We start from the raw sequence: 21,511 nt of genomic DNA, 5'->3' as shown, positions 1-21,511 counted from the left end.
GGTGAAAGACAGACTTGGCTAGTGTAGAAAACCAGCTGCTGCATGCTGTGTGGTTCTTTGGTCTTGATCTTGAAGGCAGAGCTCACATTAGTTCCTTATAGGATGCAGACATATCTGAGTGGTAAAAGAGCCTGTTTTGGCTTCCATGCTGAATGAAGACCCTTTTTTTTTGTTGTTCCAGTTCCCCAACCCCTTTCTACTTAAGAGAATCTACTTAACATTCTGGTTTAGTATTTGGAGCAAGGTGGTATTTAGGATTTCTACTGTATTTCCACACTAAATTTTATCACTTGCGAGAACCTGTATGTGAGGGTTAAATTTCAGCTGTGGTCCACTGAGGTCTCTGGGTTGTCTTTCTGGTACCCACAAGGGAATCACACTCTGAGCATACCCTTGCTGAAGTTTATCCTGACTGTTTCTAAATGTGAAATTGTATTGAAGTTTTTAACTTGTTATTTGGCAAGCAGGTCCTTTGTTTTTGACTGGTTTGTTTTTTGTTTTTTGTTTTTACCTAGATTACCAGAGACTGATGACTGTGGCGGAGACAATTACAGCCCTCATGTTTCCTTTCCAGTGGCAGCATGTCTATGTCCCTATTCTCCCGGCTTCTCTCCTACATTTTTTAGATGCTCCTGTTCCATACCTGATGGGCTTGCATTCCAATGGCTTGGATGACCGGTCAAAGCTGGAGCTGCCTCAAGAGGTAAGAGGAATGCCGAGCTTGAGTGCTGGTGCCGTTGGTCCCAATCCAGGATTGGCGGGAGGATGGCTTTGGGATGAGCCCAGGGTGGTGTCACCAAGTTTATTTTATTTTATTTTGAGGAACATAAATTACTTTCCAGGAAATAAGTAAAAATGATGAACATTTAGCTTAGTTTATGTTGTTCCAGAAACACTTGTCATCTTTATTATATGGCATACATACATTGTAATCCCTGTGTTTATACTATCATGAATTGCCTTTTTCATTTGCAGTTTTTCTTTTTTTTTTTAAGTTTATTTTTATTTTGAGAGAGAGTGCACGTGTGCACCAGTGGGGGAGGGGCAGAGCGAGAGGGAGAAAGAGAATCCTAAGCAGGCTCCGTGCTGTTGGCACAGAGCCCGACATAGGGCTCCATCTCACAAACTGTGAGATCATGACCTGAGCCAAAATCAAGAGTCGGATGTTTAACCGACCAGGCCACCCAGGCACTCCATATGTAGTTTTTCAAGCCAGTATTTTACATACTTTTCAAGACATTTATTAGAAAATCATTTTATTATGTAAAACTTTTAAATATACACAATGCATAATGAATTCTTGTGTTCTTAACACCTAGCTTCAGCAGTTATACATATTAAATTATATTTAAGAAATTTTTTATTTTAGAGAGAGACAGAGCTTGAGTGGGGAGAAGGGCAGGGAGAGAGAGAGAGAGAGAGAGAAAGAAAGAAAGAAAGAATCTTAAGCAGGCTCCATGCTGAGTGTGGCTTGATCCCATGACTCCAGGATCATGACCTGAGCCCAAATCATGAGTCAGCCACTCAACTGACTGAGCCACCCAGGTACCCCTAAATTGCATTTTAATTCTATACCTCTCATACCCTTATTATTTTAAGGAAATCCCACATAATATAATTTCATAATTACTTCATTACACCAAGTATTAATAAATCAGTGAGTTTCTTTTATAGGCCAAGTTTATATGTAATAGTTGACTTGATCATAGTGATTCTTGTGGTGCTGAACCAGCTTTGAAAACTTTCCTTTCAAGATAAGGAAGACCTTGAGAGAATGCTTTTCCTCTCTTGCTATGAGGATGGTCTCCTCTTTCCTATTGTTTCAAATACCAAAGAATTAATTAAAAATATGTATTTACTTGTTTATTTTCTACTTTATTCTAAAATATATTTGGGGCGCCTGGGTGGCGCAGTCGGTTAAGCGTCCGACTTCAGCCAGGTCACGATCTCGTGGTCCGTGAGTTCGAGCCCCGTGTTGGGCTCTGGGCTGATGGCTCAGAGCCTGGAGCCTGTTTCCGATTCTGTGTCTCCCTCTGTCTCTGCCCCTCCCCCGTTCATGCTCTGTCTCTCTCTGTCCCAAAAATAAATAAACGTTGAAAAAAAAAAAATTTAAAATATATTTAAAGCATGATTAAAATAAGATAGTTTTATTTTTTTTATTTATTTTTCTTTTTTTAATGTATGTTTATTTTTGAGAGAGAGAGAGTGTGTGTATGTGAGCAGAGGAGGGGCAGAGAGAGCGAGAGAGAGAGAGCCACAGAATCTGAAGCAGGCTTTGAGCTGTCAAGCACAGAGCCCGGCGTGGGGCTCGAGCTCACAAACTGTGAGATCATGACCTGAGCTGAAGTCGGATGCTCAACTGACTGAGCCACCCAGGCGCCCCTTATTTTTCTGGAATTATCCATAGAACTGGTCTACCTTTTTATGTCATTTTGTGGCTGGTATGAAACTACTTGGGGAAAGGGCTTTCGTACACTGAATTTCTCAGTCATTAGAAAGGCCTGGGAACAAGACTTTGGAGGATACATACACTGGTGTTAACATGGCTTTATTTCCTCACTTCATCAAAATGTTTTTGGAGGGAGATTTTTGCATAATTGAGTAATATTAGTATTAGTAAGGAGACCTCCAAAGAAGAGAACAGTCTCACGGACTTGTTTCTGAGCTTCATTCATGTCGTTGGGCATGTCTGGGCAGCATCCTTGATGAAACCCTGATAATTAGATCACACCTGTAATATTTAAATTATAGTCAAATGCATCTCTTTTTTCTCTCTCCTCTGGTTTTACAATCAAAATGTCTTCCTCGTAGCTTCTTCTGTTTCCACCCCCTTTGCTTCTTTGGTTTTATAGAGCTTTGTGTTGTTTGGAGTAGGACAAGATTGATTAAGGAAGAAAAGATCTAAATGATAGAGAAAATCATTGAGTTGGGGTATTAGGTTTTTATGTATGTTTGTCTGTTTTACTGGTAAATACACATGAAGAGTAGTTATCAAAGATTGGAGATTGGGGAGTTTCTGTTTGCTTTGTTTTATTTTTTTAAGTTTATTTATTTATTTTGAGAGAGAGAGCATGCTCTCCAGTAGAGGAGAGGCAGAGAGAGAGAGACAGAGACAGAGAGAGAGAGAGAGAAACCTGAGCAGGCTCTGCACTGTTAACAGAGAGCCCAATGTTGGGCTTGAACCCCTGAACCATGAGATCACGACCTGAGCTGAAATTGAGAGTTGGTTAGGATGCTTAACTGAGCCACCCAGGTGCTCCTTCTTGATGGTTTAAACAAAGGCATAATTTAAATTGACACCTCTTCATAGTAAACCTAATTATAATTTTGTAAAGTCAAAATAAGAATAAGAACAAAAAATGGTAGAAGGTGGGAAACCTAAAGAGGTGTGCTACCTACCAGTCTAATGAGTAGGACTCTAGGCAAGAAGCCACTTTTCTCAGTTTTATTTTTATCTTTGGCATCAACTTGACATATGTTTGGGGCAAGTTCTGTTCCCTGTGGGATCCCTCAGCATCATTTTTTGGGTGCCTCATGTATATGGGTGTATGAAGAGGCTGCTAGGAGCCCAGCAATTTTCTTAACTGGGGGATTCGGTGAGACTGAGAAACCAAGTGTTGTTTGAGAAACCCAAAAGTTCACTCTGTTCTGATGTTGCTGCTGCTTCCACTTTTGCAGTATTCCCCATCATTGCTACATCCTTTGCCTTTCCTTGTGGTCTGCTGGGGAAGGGGAGGCATGTAGAATACCTGTGCATACTTAATAAGTAGTTCTAGGATTTCAGAGTCCCACTTCATCCAGACTGGCCCTCTGAGGGTGACATATTTGTGTGGGGTGTTTGATAGCTGGATATTTACCTTGATTTTTAGCAGATAACCTCTAGAATATCTGAGCCTGGATAGTTCCCCATGGGGAACTTTAAGTTGGGGAGAACTGACTTTCTCATGGAGTAAAGCACCATGAAAGGTATACATAATGAATGACGACTCATAAATAATATCTCTGAAAGACAACTTTGGGATGTCTCACAAATGATATATGGTGGTTTTTTGTTTTTGTTTTTGTTTTTTTTTAAGATTTTATTTTTAGGTAGTCCATACACCCAACATGGGACTCAAACTTATAAAGTTGGAGATTAAGAGTCATGTGCTCTATGGACTGAGCCAGCCAGGTGCCCCATAAATGATATATTAAAAAAAATTTGTTTTTAGTGTTTATTTTTGAGAGAGAGTGTGAACAGGGGAGAGGCAGAGAGAGGGAGACACAGAACCGGAAGCAGGCTCCAGGCTCTGAGCTGTCAGCACAGAGCCTGATGTGGGGCTCAGACTCACGAACTGTGAGATCATGACCTGAGCCGAAGTTAGATGCTTAATCGACTTAGCCACCCAGGCACCCCGAATGATATGTTTATAGTAAAAAATTCTAACAGTGCCCCTATGAAGAATAAAGGGTGGCTTTATTGGGTGGCTCAGTCGGTTAGGCATCCAACTCTTGATATTGGCTTAGGTTGTGATCTTGGTGGTCATGAGGTCCCTTCTGATCGTGGAGCCTGCTTTGAATTATTTCTCTCTCCTCTTCTTTCTCTGCCCCTCCCCCGCTCACACTTGTGAGCTTACTCTCCCTCCCTCTCTCTAAATAAACACTGAAAACACCTTCCTTTTAAAAAAAGAATAAAGTAAAAATTACTTCGAATTTTTTCACCCAGAGATAACTACTTTTAACATTTTGGTGGACATCCTGAGGTATCTTTACACTACTGGAGGGACTTTGAGGCAGAACTAATGGGCCTGTGCAACGGTGCATCATCAGGGTAGTGGAGCAAGCTTGATTTATAAAAGGGACTTTCTCCAGAGGGATGGAGACTGTACATTTCCTGGATCCCTAAATCAGAATTCATCAGTCGCTGCCTCATCTTGGGGCATCAGAAGCCTGTGAAAAAACCCTTTGTTTCTTTTTATACCAACACATGAGTTCAGTTGTCCCTGAGCAAGGGAAAGTGCTGAGCTGCCTTTGTGAGGCATTCTTTGTCCTGTGCTTCTCTTTTGGGTGCTATTGTGTGAGTCCAGGAAGGAGTCATGTTGTCCATATGTCAGGGGAAGCAGGCAGAGGATATTAGAATAAAGGGTGTGTGTGTGTTACTTCTTTATGTCTTGGGTCTTTCTGTCTTTCCTGATGGTTTTTCTCCTTTCTCAGGACACTCCTTCAATAGCTTTTTTCCCAATAATGTGTGTGTGTTGAGCTCCTCCCCCTCAGTAAATAACATGGGAATAGACTAGAGGTGAGGCTGGCTGTGATTTGGTGTTGGGAACTCAGGGTGGGAAGGGGCATTGTGACCTCCTGCAGGAAAAGATTTGGGAGACTTTCTGGGATTTGGGGGATCCATGTGGTTATTACCCAGAGCAGCTAAGTCTTCTCATGGCTTCTTCCAAACAACACAGGAGGTTAATTAACTGAGGAAAACTGATCATGTGGGTTCAGTGCCTCTTTTAGGCTTCTTGTCCCTCAAGCTGTTTTGTAGGACTTGTCCTCTTAGCTGAGGAAAGGGGTGCATGAGGAGTTTGAGGTAGGTTTGCAAATTACTTCTGTTTGCCAGAGCCCTCAGTGTGCTGTGAGGAAACAGTGTGAGGCTATGTATGAGTTTAGTATTTGAATGACGTCCTATTTCACTTTACCTTTTCATTCCTACCTTCTTCAGCCCAACACTGCAAAGAATGGCTATACTGGTGTCTACTCAGAGGTGCCTATCTAATCTAGCCCATCTCTAAAGTGTGCGTGAGTTGTATTCTCCCCTCTAGCTACCTCCTACCAGGAGTGTATCTATAATATAGGGACATAGCATGTGGAGTTCATAAAATTCTTTACAGACATTCTGTATTTGCCTCACATCAGTGGGAGAAAAGCCAACCAAGCATTGTTGAGTGGATGCAGTTATTTTTAGATGCTTCTGTGTTTCCAATTGGGCAAAATGCTTTTTTTCTATAAAAAGAGGAGAACCAGTGGGGTAAATGATTGCATTGTTTGCCTGTGGTGGGTTACAGAGCTTTATTCTGACGGGGCTTATGAGGCAGGTGATCTTCATGACTAGATTTAATTGTTTTACTATCTTTTTTAATGGCTTGATGTGAAAGCATTTATAATTTTAAATAAATCTTTTTTAAAAAACTGTTTTATTATTCTTTTTGAGAGAGAGACAGAGCATGTGTCGGGGAGGGGCAGATAGAGAGGGAGGCAAGGAATCTGAAGCAGGCTCCAGGCTCTGAGCTGTCAGCACAGAGCCCAACACGGGACTCAAACTGGTAAACCACAAGATCCTGACCTGAGCCGAAGTAGACGCTTAGTCTACTGAGTCACCCAGTCACCCCTATAATTTTAAAATCTTAACAGGAAAAACAAAAAGCCAATTTTTAGGTGTTAAACACTTACTGGCCCTTTTTCTAGGCAGGGCTCAAACTTGTTATTCAGTGGAGGAATTACAAAAAGTGAATTTTAAAGTGATTCTTCTTTTAATCTTTGTATCTTAGATAAGAGAAATTTCTCTCTCTCTCTTTTTTAACTTTATTTATTTTGAAAGAGAGAAAGAGCAAGCTGGGGAGGGGCTGAGAGAGGGAGGGAAAATCACAAGCAGGCTCTGCTTTAGTGTGGAGCCAGACATGAGGCTTGAATCCATTAACTGTGAGATATGACCTGAGTCGAAACCAAGAGTCTGGACGTTTACTGACTGAGCCACTCAGGTACCCCAAAAGTTCTCCTTTTTGATTATAGATTGGTAAATTGAATAGTTTCATGCACCCAGCAGATGTTTATGCATGGACATGTTAAAACATGCAGTTTTAATAGATTGAGAGCTTGTGGAATAGTTGTATTTAGCTAGACTTATGTTACCCTCCTGCCTCTTCTTTTAGGATGCAAGATTTACTGGTATGGGGAAAAATAGAAGGATCAATGGATCGGCACTTTGATATAACATAGAGGTGCCATCCTGAAGGAGGGACTATTTAATAATGGAGCTGGAAAAATTGCTTGTCCATAAGGAGAAAAAATAAAAAAGGATCCCCACATTCCACTGTAACAAAAATCAACTTGAGATGGATTAAGAAGTGATAAATGTCACAAGCAAAAGTTTAAAATCTTCTAAAGATAATATTAATAAATGTATTTCTAACCTCTGAGTAGGGACTTTATAAACAAGATACAGAAAGCACTATCCATAAAATAAAAGATTGAAGGGAGCCTAGGTGGCTCAGTTGATTGAGTGTCTGACTCTTGATTTCAACTCAGGTCATGATCCAAGGGTTGTGAGATTGCGCCCGTCACTGGGTTCTGCATTGAGTGTGGACCCTGCTTGAGATTCTCTCCCCCCACCCCCTTCTGCCCCTCTCTCCCGCTCTCTCTCTCAAAAAATAAAAAATAAAAAATTAAAAAAAGATTGATAAATTTTATTTTTTAAATTAAGAGAAAGACATCTTAAAAAGATATGATAAAAACTAGAAGATACGTGTAACATATATAACCTACAAAAGTCAGCATTAGGAGATTGTAAAGAACTTGTACAAACCAGTAAAATGATAAGCAACCCAGTAGAAAAATGGGCTAAAGACATGAACAGGTATTGCACAAAAAATACACATTTTTTCACTAGCAACCAGAGAAGTGTAAATTAAATGCACCCAAATCAGTGGCAAAATTAGGAAATATGATGATACCAAGTTTTGGAAGGATTTGGATCAATAGGATCACTTTAGATTGCTGGTAAAAATATAAACTGTTATAACCACTTTGGACACAGCTAGGCCTTATCTTATAAAGTTGAACATTTGCATAGCTTACCACACAACAGTTCCATTCCTAGGGTACACCCAAGAGAAGATCTTGCATCCGTGTCCAAGAAAACGTGTAAAAATGTCAAAGCAGTAAACAGGAAAGAACTTAAATGCCCTTCATTGGGAAAATTGATAAATAAATTGTGTTATATCCACATAGTGTGGAATATTATATAAGAGTGAAAATGAATAACATAGCTACATACAACAAAATGGCTGAATTTTAGTAGCCTCCTGTTGAGTGAAGAAAAGTAGTACCATAACATTCCTTAAGGAGTGGTAATCTTTTCATAAATTTAAGAAACAAGCAAAAACTTAAAGGCATATATAAATTATAAAACAAAAGCCAAAAAGGTAATAGAGAATTCTGGATAGTGGTTACCTGGGGAATGGGAGTGTATAGGTTGGGGATGGTATTGGGGAGGATTAGATAGATAAAGTATCTGGTAATGTTCTGGTTCTTGGATTGGGCAGGAAAAGAATGTCTTTAAGATTGTCCTCAGAAAGTTTTCCATTTACATTCCTTTTTTTTGGTTTGTTTTTTAATTTTTTTTAATGTTTATTTTTGAGAGAGAGACAGAATGAGAGCAGGGCAGGGGCAGAGAGAGAGAGGGAGACACAGAATCCAAAGCAGGCTCCAGGCTCTTGAGTTGTCAGCACAGAGCCTGATGTGAGGCTCGAACTCAAGAACTGCGAGATCATGACCTGAGCCGAAGTTGGATGCTTCACTCATTGAGCCACCCAGGTGCCGCCAGTTTACATTCCTAATAACAGTGTTTGAGATGTTTGTTTTCCTATTATTTGGCTGGCATTGGACATTATAAATCTTGTAAATCTTTGTCAGCACAGTAGATGAAAAGTATTTTGTTTTTATTTCTTAGATTATTAGCAAAATTGAACATCTTTTCATATATTTGATGTTAATCAGGTGAAAGAAAGTTCTTCTGTGTTTGCCTTCCATAACCAATTTCTACTTTTCAGTTGGGTGAATTTATTTTTATCTTAATGATTTCTTTGGCTATTAACCTTTTACATGTTATACATAACAATTACTGTTTCCTAGATTGCTTATCTTTTAATTTTTTTATGGCAGTATTTACCTTTATGGTTTTTAGCTCTATATAAAGTTTAGAAAGCCCATTCCACCTTAAGATAGAATAGTAACTTTTTATAGTTTATTTTAATGCTTTTGTGGGTTTAATTTTTTTAATGTTTATTTATTTTTGACAGAGAGAGAGAGAGAGAGAGAGAGAGACAGAGCATGAGTGGGGGAGGGGCAGAGAGAGAGGGAGACCCAGAATTTAAAGCAGGCTCCAGGCTCTGAGCTGTCAGCACAGAGCCTGACGCGGGGCCCAAACTCACGGACTGCGAGATCATGACCTGAGCCGAAGTCGGACACTCAACCGACTGAGCCACCCAGGCGCGCCTTGTGGGTTTATTTAACTTTTTTAAAACTTTTTTAATGGAAAATGTTGAACACGTGTAAGAGTAAAGGGACTAGTTTTTATACTTTCATAAAAACAAAATGCTGGGGTGCTGGGTGGCTCAGTCAGTTAAGCATCCAACTTCGGCTCAGGTCATGATCTCACAGTTCATGAGTTCAAGCCCCACATCGGGCTCTGTGCTGACAGCTCAGAGCCTGAAGCTTGCTTCTGATTCTGTGTCTCCCTCTCTCTCTGCCCCTCCCCTACTCGCATTCTGTCTCTCTCAAAAATGAATAAACATTAAAAAAATTAAAAACAAAACAAAATGCTGTGTATACATTCCAAATTACCACAAAAATATTTCTGGATTTCTTTCTCTACCCTCCTCCTCCCAACTCACCTTACTTGATTATTTTGAAACAGATCTCACACAGCATTATTATGTTACTGAAATATATTTAGTTTGTATCTCTAAAAGATACTCTTTTTAAGAAAATAAGGTAGAGTTTTTTAAAATTACTTTTAAATGTTTATTTTTGAGAGAGAGAGACAGAACGTGAGTGGGAAAGGGGCAGAGAGAGAAGGAGACATGGAAGCAGGCTCCAGGCTCTGAGCTCTCAGCACAGAGCCTGACACAGGGTTCAAACTCACAAACTGTGAGAGCAAGACCTGGGTCAAAGTTGGATGCTTAACCAACTGAGCCACATAGGCGCCCCTGTTTTTTATATTTAAAGCTTCAATCTTAAATTTATTTCTGAGTATGGTATTCTATTTTAACATTTCTAAATGTACAGCCATTGTCCCCGAAACATTTATTCAGCAATCCATCCACAATAAATGGGTCTGTTCAAGGTTCTCCTTTTTTTTTTTTTTTTAATGTTTATTTATTTTGGAGAGAGACAGAACGTGAGTGGGGAAGGGGCAGAAAGAAAGAGGGAAACACAGAGTCTGAAGCAGGCTCCAGGCTCTGAGCTGTCAGCACAGGACCCGACATGGGGCTCGAACTCACAAACTGTGAGATCATGACCTGAGCCGAAGTCAGACGCTTAACTGACTGAGCCACCCAGGTACCCCAAGATTCTCTTTTTCCAACAGATTACTGTTTTATGTTTATATTACAATCCAGTAAGGCAAGTGTTTTCTTAAAATTTTCTTGGCTGTTTTATTTTTTCAGGCAAAATTCAGAATCAGTTCATCAGACACTCCTTTTAAAACAAAAATCTGGGATTTTGAAAAAAATTACATTAAACTTACAAATAAGTAGGGGCATTATTAGCATCTTTTCAATATGGAATTTTCCTACCTAGTAATATTGTTATGATATCCATTGATTGAAGTTATTCCACAGTGATAATAACAATGTTAATTGGCATTTGTTATGTACTTTGAGCCTAGCTATAAATCTCAACATTTATTGTCTCATAATCCTCAAATTTATGGTATAGGTAATATTATCATTTCTGTTATGAACAAAACAGAGATACTCTTAAGCATTTAAACACTGCAATGGAGGAAATAATAGTTGTCTTGGTTAGCTAGACAGGTTCATGGTTATGAGATAAATATATATATATTTTTAATGTTTATTTCTGAGAGAGAGAGTGTGTGAGAGCACCAGCAGGTGAAGGGCAGGGAGAGGGGGACAAAGAATTCAAAATGGGCTCCGTGCTAACAGCAGAGAGCCTGATGGGGGGCTCAAACTCAGGAACCGCAAGATCATGACCTAAGCCGAAGTCAGACGCTCAACCAATTGAACCCACCAGGCATCCCGAGACAAATATTTTTTAAAAAGCCTTTTCTAATGTATCGCTACAAAGAAATTCCAATGGGAATAGGAACTATAATATATTTAAGTTAAATTGAATAAGAAATGCGTAAGACTTCTAAGGAGAAGGGTGGATGGTTAAGAGCTTGAGTGTATGTCTGAAGTCAGGCTAGAGGAGTTTGGATCTCAGTTCTACTACTTACTAGCTGTGTGACTTTGAACAAGTTACTTAACCTCTTTATGTCAGTTTTGTCTATAAAATGAGGATAGATGGATATTGCCAAACTGTTCTATGTTAATCTAGATTACCTACCTCACTAGCAGTGTATGAGTGCTGTCTCTGTAGGTCCTCTCAAAAGCAACCTTAAAACCGGAAGGAATCACAGAAATCAGTAAGAGCAGCCACCAAATCTTACAAATCAGGACTAAGGCTCAGAAAAGGATGATGGTATGCTCAGGGTCATAAAGGGAGATAGTGATGGAGTGAGATATGGAACCTAGACTTTTTGACTCACTCCTGGTGTTCTTTTTACTATTATAAGAATTCATGAATTCATCAAACATTTTATGAGCATTTACTGTATGTGTGGATTTTGCACTAGATGCTCAACATCTGTGTCATCACAGAATCCCTACCCCTCTCTAAGATAAGTGTTTTTATCTCTTTATAACATTCATAACTGAGGAGACAGAATCAGAAGATTAAGTAACTTTCCCTAGAAAGTGGCAGGGGAAGATTGGAACCTAGGTCTATTTCCTTCCTGAGCCCCATCTTCTTTGTATCATATCTCATATATGCCTATTTCAAATATTTCCTCTTCCCTCTCCTGTTCATTATCCTTTCTAAAGCATCTTCTTAATGCTCTGGAGTTGTTCACATTCATCCTGTTTTGACTGCCAGGCTAACCTCTGCTTTGTGGACATTGACAACCACTTCATTGAGCTGCCAGAGGACCTGCCTCAGTTTCCCAACAAATTGGAGTTTGTCCAGGAAGTCTCTGAGATTCTCATGGCATTTGGCATTCCCCCTGAAGGAAACCTTCATTGCAGTGAGAGTGCCTCCAAGCTGAAGAGGCTTCGGGCCTCTGAGCTTGTCTCTGACAAGAGGAATGGGAACATCGCAGGCTCCCCTTTGCATTCCTACGAGCTCCTCAAGGAGAATGAAACTATTGCCCGGCTGCAAGCCTTGGTTAAGAGGACTGGTGTGAGTCTGGAAAAGGTAAGATGCTGTATATGAGTTTGTGACAGGCTTGGTCTGTGCTAGGGGGCTGTCCTGCTGAAATAAAGTGTGAGATGAGAAAGCACCTAGTTCAGGGCAAGGCTTATTTTCGAGCAGTGAAAGAATGCTCTTGTGTGGGAGACTGGATTTAGCTCTTGCATATATTATCTTAGTAAATGCTATATAGATCTAAATTTGGGTAGCTTCTCACCTGGACATCAAGGAGAGCCTACTGTCATTCTTTGTGAACACGACAGCAGAGTGACTTGGAGGGATGACAGTGGTAATCTTTGTGTTCAGACCTCTTTAAAATCCATTGCCCTGTGAATTTCATGGCAACCTATAGCATACAGGGCAGATATTGTTAACTCCTTTATAGCTCAAGAAACCAAGGCTTAGAGAGCCTGAGTGGCCCAAGATTAAATGCCTGGTAAGTGGCTTAGCTGAGGCTAGATCCTGGTCCTCTTGATGAAGTTTTGAGGGTGATGGGGGGTTCATGGGGTCTGGAGCTGACAACCAAGAAAGAATTCTTGAAGGCATCATTGGTGCAAAATGGTGATTTTATTAAAACACAGGGACAGGACTTGTGGGCAGGAAGAGCTGCACTGGGGTCATGATGGGTAACTCATTATGTATCATCAGGTTGGAAGGGGGTCAGGGATAGAGTAAGTCTCCAAGGAATTTTGGAAGCAAGGTTTCCAGGAACTTGAGGGCCTAGCTGTTGTGAGGGAAATACCATTTGTTACCATTTAGTAAAACCTCAGTCATGAGACCCTTCAGATGTATATTGAGGGGTCAGAAGCTTGGAGTATGATTGCTGGCATATATCTTGGGGCAGTTGAGATAAAGTAAGTAGACTTACAGGATCCTTGAGATTGGGATAATGTTAAGCCAAGGTTGTCTTTTACACCCCAGCAGAGTGTCATCCTTGAGGCAGCTGAGTTCTTAGAGGGAGGTCACTATGCCAGTCTCAAGCACTTGTCAGTGGGCTGTAGGCAGTAAGGGAATTTAATTTTTCATTTGCCTTAATTTCCCACATTACCACGGCAAGCACTTAAAACCCTTTCCTTTGTTCTTGGGTAGCCAGGAGTGTCTGAGGAATATCACACATATTTCACCTTGGAGGGGGAAGGGGGCGGTGGTGGTGGTACCAGCCTGTATTTTGCCCTCAGCTTGCCTGACACTCCGTCATCATATTCCCCCTGAACAATTTTGACCATTACATCTTTAAGGTTGCTGAAGGTGGAAGGCCTCATCTTCTGTAGCTTCTTCCTGTTGAGTAGGGGCGTAGAGTTGTCCCTACCTGTATGGGTCAATATTGGTCACTTGGGGAACATGTAGGGAGGGTTACAAAAACATAGAGGCAGCTGAATCCAACGTGGGCAACATGTATGAACCTCCTTGAGTAGAAAGGATCATCTGTTAGCTTGAAGTTATTGCAGTGATGGAGTCTTGGCACCAGGCAGAGAGGCATGGGAGAAAATAGCAAAACATAATTAGAATAACTAGAAAGATTGGCCCAAATGAAAGTCCTTTGGTAGCTGACAGAAATCATCCAGTCCAAGAGTTTAACCAATCATTAAAGGAAAGAGAGGGATGTTTAAAGCACCAATTTGAGTATTCATGTCAGTTAGAAATCCAGAAATATTTTTGTGGTAATTTGGAATGTATACACAGCATTTTGTTTTGTTTTTAATTTTTTTAATGTTTATTCATTTTTGAGAGAGACAGAATGGGAGTAGGGGAGGGGCAGAGAGAGAGGGAGACACAGAATCAGAAGCAAGCTTCAGGCTCTGAGCTGTCAACACAGAGCCCGATGTGGGGCTTGAACTCACGAACTGTGAGATCATGACCTGAGCCGAAGTTGGATGCTTAACTGACTGAGCCACCCAGCACCCCAGCATTTTGTTTTTATGAAAGTATAAGTTCTACCTTGTGCAGCAATTAAAACATCTAAATGCCATCCTGTTTTGTAGAACTGTTTTAGGCATTTGAGTTATTTTAGTATTTAATATAATGTTATTTTGAGAGTCATTTAAGGCTTTAACTGTGTAGTAGGTGGTAAACAGCCATCCTATAGACTCTTGTTTAATAAGCAATTAGGTAATTAATAAGATGTACTTTTATAGAAACAAGAAAAATACAGGTTAATGGTTAGAGCACATTACAAACCCTGTGTCTGCCAGTGCTGCCAGTGAGATTTTTAGATGTGAGACTTGAACCATCCTCAGATGGGAGTGGGAACAGGCAGCAGGAATCCAATTGGTCTTTCTGGTTTGTAACTCACATGTCTGTGGTGATCCTTTTGAACGGCTCATTGTAAGAAGGAATTGTTAGTAGAAATTGGGGAAAGGAGAATGCAAAAGAAAGGTACAACCATCATAAGAGAAATTTGAGCTTTTCCACAGGTTCACAGGAATAAGAAGGCACATTAGTTTCCTTATTGATTCCCTGTAAAGGGGGTATAGATTTTATTTAGATATGGGAACCTATGAAGAATGCCTCTCTAATTTTACTGCATTGGGAGTATATAATATGACCCAATAGGGGCCTTTTCATTTTGGAGTTAAGCCCCCTGCTGTATTAGACTTTTAATCCTTTAACTAAACTAGGTCTTTTGGATTTATATGGGGTGGGTTTCTAGTAACTGTCAGATTGGGTTTGGAAAGGATGCGTTTTGCAGTATTTAGAGATTTATGAATTAACCTGGCCTCAAGTGAATAATTTAGTAAAATACTATAGTCTTTATCTATTGATAGGTTTACAGTGAGAAAAGTCTTTTTATATGTAGTTGTTGAGGGAATCCATCCCATTTTCCAGTTGTTTAAATAATATGTCCATGGGGTCTTTTTTCTCACAGAATGACAAGCAAGGAGATTGTCCATACCTGTGCTATTGTGACAGTTTTTCTGAATTTTACCTCAAGTTGTCTAGTTTAGGCAAACAACAAACATTTAAAGACCATCAGAATTAGAATTTAACATCCATAACGTTGCGTTATTGAAACATCATTTTTCTCTCAAAAAACCTTCATTTCCAGAAACAGCCAAATCAAGACTTAGTTTGTTTGTAGTACAAGTTCAGTTTTAACAAACTTGGCCTAATTATTTACGTAAACTCAGCAAGAATAGCAATTGATCATAAGGATCTTTTAAAGTTTGTTTTGCTGGAGCCTTTTTATAAGAAATCTCCAGATTGAACTTTTAGTTGCCTCTCTAGGCCAGAAGCCAAGTGAAGTACTTGCCATCAGACATGCCTGCAATACCTGTAGATTTGGGAGAATTCCTCTTCACAAGGTCCCCAAGATATCCTGAGGTTCCTGCACATGCCAGGAAGTGACATTCTTTACTCACGTGGTAAGGCTGTTGGGAACTCTGTAAACAAGGTGACAGGCCAACATTTCCAAGGGGCTTTATCGTTCTGTTTCATAAGTTCAACCTTGGTTCCTTAAAGCTTTAGGGTCATATCTGAGTCTATGCATGTCATTCAAATAGGACATTCTAGTTAAAGCCCCTTGGTAAAATAACCAGTATTTCCAGTGGTGTCCTGTTACAAGATGAACAGATTCCTATTGAACTTATGCAAACAATTGTAATTGCCATGAAAGAAAGAATACTGAGAGTTTTTGAATTTCAGAGGGTTTAGGTAGAGAGAAAAGATAAATACTTCAGTTTACAAATGAATACTTTATGACATCTCTGTATGTTATACATATCTCAAGAGGAAGTTTACTTAATCTGGAAGAGCAAACATTAGAGAACCAGCAATATTTCGAACGAGTCACAAAAACTGTAATCTTTAGTTTATTTAGTCCCATGTTCCTAATTCTTGTTCAGTTTGAATGCAGTTTTTTAGTTCTGGAAGTTCTTACCCATGTTAGTATTAATCTTAAAGATGTCAAATATTTGTCCTAAAAGTCCCTTTTATGAATCTCCTTGAAGATGAAATAGTTTTGTGAGAGAATAAGAACAATTATAAGTGACAAAGTATCAGAAATGGACATTGTTAAAGATCTGATGAGTTCATTATGATGCAGTTGACAAGGAAATTCGGTTATTTCTGTAACACATTTCAATAATCAGAATATCAAGTGATAAAGCATTAAAACTTTAGGAATTTCATATATATTTGAGCAGTTATAGCATTTACACATGCAATACAACCTAAGGTTAACCATTATTTGACAATGCTTTTCCAAGTAACTTAGCATATAAAATAAAAAGGCCTAATTGGTCAAAAAGACTTCATTTACCCTTTAAATCCTGGGAAATTTGTTAAAATTTAGAAAGTTATAAAGCACATCCTAAATAGGATTACAGATCATTACAAATCTTATTTCTTTACCCAAGCTGGCAATAAGAAATCCTAAAGGCAAATAGGTAGTATTATACAGTTGTTAGCAAAACCTAGCTCCTTTAATATTGAGCAATTTTAAGTAATCAAAGACCTGATAAAGATGAAATGTAATATCACCTAATGTAACCTTTGTTTACATTTTCTTAATGAGAGCAGATCAACAATCTAAGAAAACTTTGTCTTTTGAAAAGAGAGAAAAACAGAATTTCAACCTTATACCAGTGTACTGTTTAAATTTTTAAAAAATTTTTATTTTTTTTTAATGTTTATTTTTGAGAGAGAGACAGAGCATGAGTAGGGGAAGGGACAGAGAGAGAGAGAGAGAGAGAGAGAGACAGAATCCGAAGCAGGCTCCAAGCTCTGAGCTGTCAACACTGAGCCCAACTCGGGGCTCGAACCCATGAACTGTGAGACTATGACCTGAGCTGAAGTTGGACGCTCAACTGATTGAGCCACTAGGGTACTTTTAAACTATATTAATCTCAACCTTAGTCCATCCTGACTACACATAAATTCCTTTTCAAGATTTTCCTTCATGAACCTTCTACAGCTTTCCTTTGCCTTCAAATTTTGTCCCAAGCCATTTCTCTCCAACCAATCTCATTTAGGACAAAATTATTTTCTTTTACCGTCAACAAAAAATATATTTCCATTCCTTATATATTTCTTATATTATCTCCTACTTTCCTACATATGGAGTTGCTTTTCTTATTTCCATCAGTCTTAAGTACATTTAGCAGAATTTTAACTCTTGGAAACCTTAGTCTCCAATGAAAACTTAATAACCAATCATAAACCGTTACACCAGAGTTCTTTAGAGGGCAAATTCATGAACCAGTTAAGCACAAAGCATGTTTTCCAATAGACCCAAATAGCCTTAGTTTCTCTGCAATAAGGAGTTAAAAGCACAAACCTATGTTCAGTAATCAAAGTTTTAGCACTCTATCCTATTTGGAAAAGACCTAGATGTCCAATGAATTTAATCTCGTTTATTGTGCAAGCAAAACTTCAAAGTTTCAGGTTACCAAAGACTTTGAAAGCTCTTAACAATTACCCATGAAAACTTTGAAACAGACAAAATTAACCATCATTTTAAGTCATCTTTTTGCTAACAAATTGCAACAGAGATAACATGAGCTTATTTGACCTTTAGTAAACCTTGGTAGAATACAAGTTTCATATTTAATGCTGATAACTCTGAAGACATGTCTATCTTAATTAAACCAGCACACTTAAATTAGTTTAAATAAACGCTGAGTTGTTTCATATGTGTCCACTTAAGAGAAAGAGCATCCCAGGGCGCCTGGGTGGGTTAGTCAGTTAAGTGTCTGACTTTGGCTCAGGTCATGATCTCACGGTTCGTGGGTTCAAGCCTTGCGTTGGGCTGTGTACTGACAGCTTGGAGCCTGGAACCTGCCTTGGATTCTGTGTTTCACCCTCTCTCTGTCCCTCCCTGCTTGTACTCTGTCTCTGTCTCTCTCTCAAAAATAAATAAACATTAAAACAATTAAAAATAAAAAGAGAAAGAGCATCCCTTTTGTCAGGGATGGCCTGTGTTTTCTCCAGCAACCTGGGTACTATCAGGAGGAGGCCCGTTTAGACAATTATCATCCAGTATATCAGGAGGGAGTTTACCGGCCTGGTTACTGACCAAACACATTGTGCAAGAGGCTCTTGGGTCCGGGTAGAGCCATGAAGGCCTGGACCTAGGGTACCTCCATCCATTTGCCCTGTTTACTAAGGCCATGCAGTGTTATAGGAGATCAGTTCTTTTCTACATTTTGCAAACCAAATTATTTCCGTTGGGTTAAAAGGCATCCCAAGAGAGAGTCCTTGGGGACTGAGGAGAAGCTACCCTGTTCCTAGACAGAAAAGTAGAGAGAAAGTAGAAAGAAGGTCCATTACCCCTGAGAATCCCCCTGACTCCTGGGTGGTATCCCATGCGCAGGATATGTCAAAGGTTCCTGGTGTCAAAGCAACCCCAAGTGTCCCTCGAACGAAATCACTATGACCACCAATCAGTCGATTAAGGGCTCCTGAAGGAGGGATGCTAGCGTCCCCCTGCTTGCACATTGCATCCTAGGCTACAGATGGGTGCCTGGCGTTTGGACCAAGTTTGCCTTGCTGAGAAGGCCAAGAAACCACCATTTTGTAACCCATGGAAAACACTGGAAAAGTTTTACAAGGGGGAATTCCCCAATTTTGTAATTTAAGTAGTAGTTGATAGAGGACATTGATGGAAAGCAGCACAGATAGAAATCCATTATGATCTTAGTAAGGTTCCAACACACACAGTCTTTATAGCCAACTTCCTTAGGAAATGGCCCCCGGTAGGGTTTTAATTCATTTGGGTACTGGTTTTGGCCAGTGGAGATCTCAAGGCCAGAAGCTGCTGGACCAGAGACCTTGAGGAGGGAACCTCACACGGGAGTCTTAAGATTGGTAGCCATCTTGGTGATTTAGGTGGCTGTCCTGTGCCCAAGAGAGACAACTTTGTATAAGGACAGGAATAAAGAGAGGGCATCAAGTTTCTGGGTCTTATTACCATTCCAGCCAGGGTACTAACTTAACAGTCAGAAGGCAGGCTACCCCATAGAGTAGCCACAGGCTAGAGGATTCCAGCCGACATGAAAGTGTTCCAAAAGACCATGAGAGTAAAGGAGGAAAAGAGAAAGGGCTCACCAAATTTACACCAAAACTCAGAGTCCAGATGAAAAGACTCATCGCCCCACACACTGGGTGCCTTATGATTAAATTTTGGGGTAATGGTGGGGTGGTCCAGAGCCATCAGCCAGGATAGAATTCTTGAAGATGTCTTTGGTACAAAAAAGTGATTTTATTAAAGCACGGGGACAGGACCTGTGAGCAGAAAGAGCTGTACTATAAGTGTGTGTCTGTGTGTGTGTGTGTGGTGGGGGGGGGGGGACCGGTTTATGGAGGGGGGAGGGGAGGAGATAGGAGTTTCCAAAGAGACTTTCACATGCTAAAGACGTACTGGAGGCCTACTATTGTCAAGCTAAGGTTGTTTTTCCTCTAGCAAAGCATTAACATTAAGACAGTTGGGAGTTCTTAGACTTTAGGCTATAATGGGATTGCCTTTTTCTGGTAAACTGGTGGAGACTCTTATCAGTTTAACCATTTGGGTTTTTTGTCCTTTCCTGTTTTGGGGTAGCTTGGAGTGTCCAAGAAGTATTATATATACATGTCCCACCTGGGGGGTGGGGAATGCTTTTAGCCTACATTTTGCTCTCAGCCTGCCCCTAGCTCCCTCATCACTCTTGAATGGTAGTCCTATGCTCTTTTGGGGATGAAGTTAGTTTTTCATTTCTTGACTTTGATGGGACTATCAGCTTTCTGTAGTTTTTACTCATCTCTTCACCCTCCTCCATTCTCACTGTTAAATTATTTTTATAAATTATGTATAAGCAAATGGGACAATGTAATCACTTTGGCTTTTTTTTTTTTTTTTTTTTTTTTTTAGTGAAGTGTGAAACATTTCATTTTCTTGTTCTATTTAGGTAGTAGAGCAGACTTTTTTTTTTTTTTTTTTTTTAATTGTGGCTAAAGAGGAGCAGGGAAATATTTAGAGAGGTTGGACACAGTAAGGAAAAATTCTTAGGGAGGAAGATAAGGACAGTGATGTGGGGGAGAAAATCAAAGAGATGAAGGGAGAGCCAGAGTCTTACTCTGTTGCTTTGCATTATCATTTTCTCATTGACTTCCCAGATTCCCTCCTTTCTCTGACCCTCGAGATAAGTAGCAGCTTTTCTTCTATTGCTGAATCTCTCTCTGCCTGTAATCTTAATCTCTATTTTCATTAAGTTCCTGGGTACCTGCAAGTGGAACACCCTCATTTTTCTCTTCTGCATGTCAGAATCTCTTTCTTTTTTTCCTTCTGATGTTTTTCTCTTTTGTTTCTTTTCTCCATTTGCTGTGAAGTAAGTGACCACTGGAAGGGGGGTGGGGGTGGAACGGATGAATTGCATTTTGGGGAGGATAAAGGAAAAGCTTATATTTTCAACTGTTGTTTGATTTTTGGTAGCTGGAAGTACGTGAAGACCCCAGCAGCAATAAGGACCTGAAGGTTCAATGTGATGAGGAAGAACTGAGGATTTACCAGCTAAACATTCAGATCCGGGAAGTTTTTGCAAATCGTTTCACTCAGATGTTTGCAGATTATGAGGTGTTTGTTATTCAGCCCAGCCAGGATAAGGAGTCCTGGTTTACCAACAGGGAGCAGATGCAAAACTTTGATAAAGTGAGTAATCCTGCTGGCGAGGTGGTGAGAAATGAGAATAAGCCAGACCCTCCTGAAGATTTAACTGAAGATGAGTTTTTCTTTCATTATACATATATGCTGGAAACAGAGCTCTCAGGTTAAGGTGCACGTGCAGGTTGAACATCAGGATTCTGGGAAGATTGGTTGCCACAGTAGGTTACCTGAGTAAGTTTGGGCTAGTGTGGCAAAATTTCAGGATATCTGAAATTATATGAGTGTTAAAAAAAATGAAGAGATTTTGCTGTTTGCTTTTCATAAAGACCTAGGAAACTTGAGAGAAAATTTAACCTACTGGATACCTTCGGTGTGTTGCCTTTGCTGGTCAAGGCTGTCAATGACTGTGTGTTTCCTTTTGGTCCAATCAGGCATCTTTTCTGTCAGACCAGCCTGAGCCATATCTGCCCTTCCTCTCAAGATTCCTAGAGACCCAGATGTTTGCTTCTTTCATTGACAACAAAATCATGTGTCATGATGATGATGATAAAGACCCTGTACTCCGTGTATTTGATTCTCGAGTAGACAAAATCAGGCTGTTGAATGTTCGGACACCTACTCTTCGTACATCCATGTACCAGAAGTGTACCACTGTGGATGAAGCAGGTGAGGCCTTCTTGTTGCTGTACTCTCCTCTTGGATTATGTCACTAAA

The 21,511-nt window shown here is 39.9% G+C and overlaps 1 protein-coding gene across 9 annotated transcripts in view; it reads left to right on the top strand.

Annotated features, from left to right (window-relative positions):
• DENND5A (DENN domain containing 5A) overlaps positions 1 to 21,511 on the top strand; it is a 118,807-nt gene that overhangs the window by 51,313 nt on the left and 45,983 nt on the right. For 8 of the 9 annotated variants that reach the window (XR_006714059.1, XR_006714060.1, XR_006714058.1 and 5 more), the window contains 4 exons: positions 516 to 703; positions 11,911 to 12,228; positions 20,627 to 20,842; positions 21,229 to 21,463. Coding sequence is in view for 4 of the 9 variants with exons in the window: in XM_045484447.1 (XP_045340403.1) it covers positions 516 to 703; positions 11,911 to 12,228; positions 20,627 to 20,842; positions 21,229 to 21,463 (957 nt within the window). In the remaining 5 variants the exon portion in view is untranslated. The remainder of the gene's footprint in view (positions 1 to 515; positions 704 to 11,910; positions 12,229 to 20,626; positions 20,843 to 21,228; positions 21,464 to 21,511) is intronic. The other variant, XR_006714061.1, reaches the window with a different exon arrangement.

This window comes from Leopardus geoffroyi, chromosome D1 (assembly GCF_018350155.1).
Source record: "Leopardus geoffroyi isolate Oge1 chromosome D1, O.geoffroyi_Oge1_pat1.0, whole genome shotgun sequence".
Taxonomy (NCBI): Eukaryota; Metazoa; Chordata; class Mammalia; order Carnivora; family Felidae; genus Leopardus; species Leopardus geoffroyi.
This window is presented reverse-complemented; position numbering and strand designations above follow the sequence as displayed.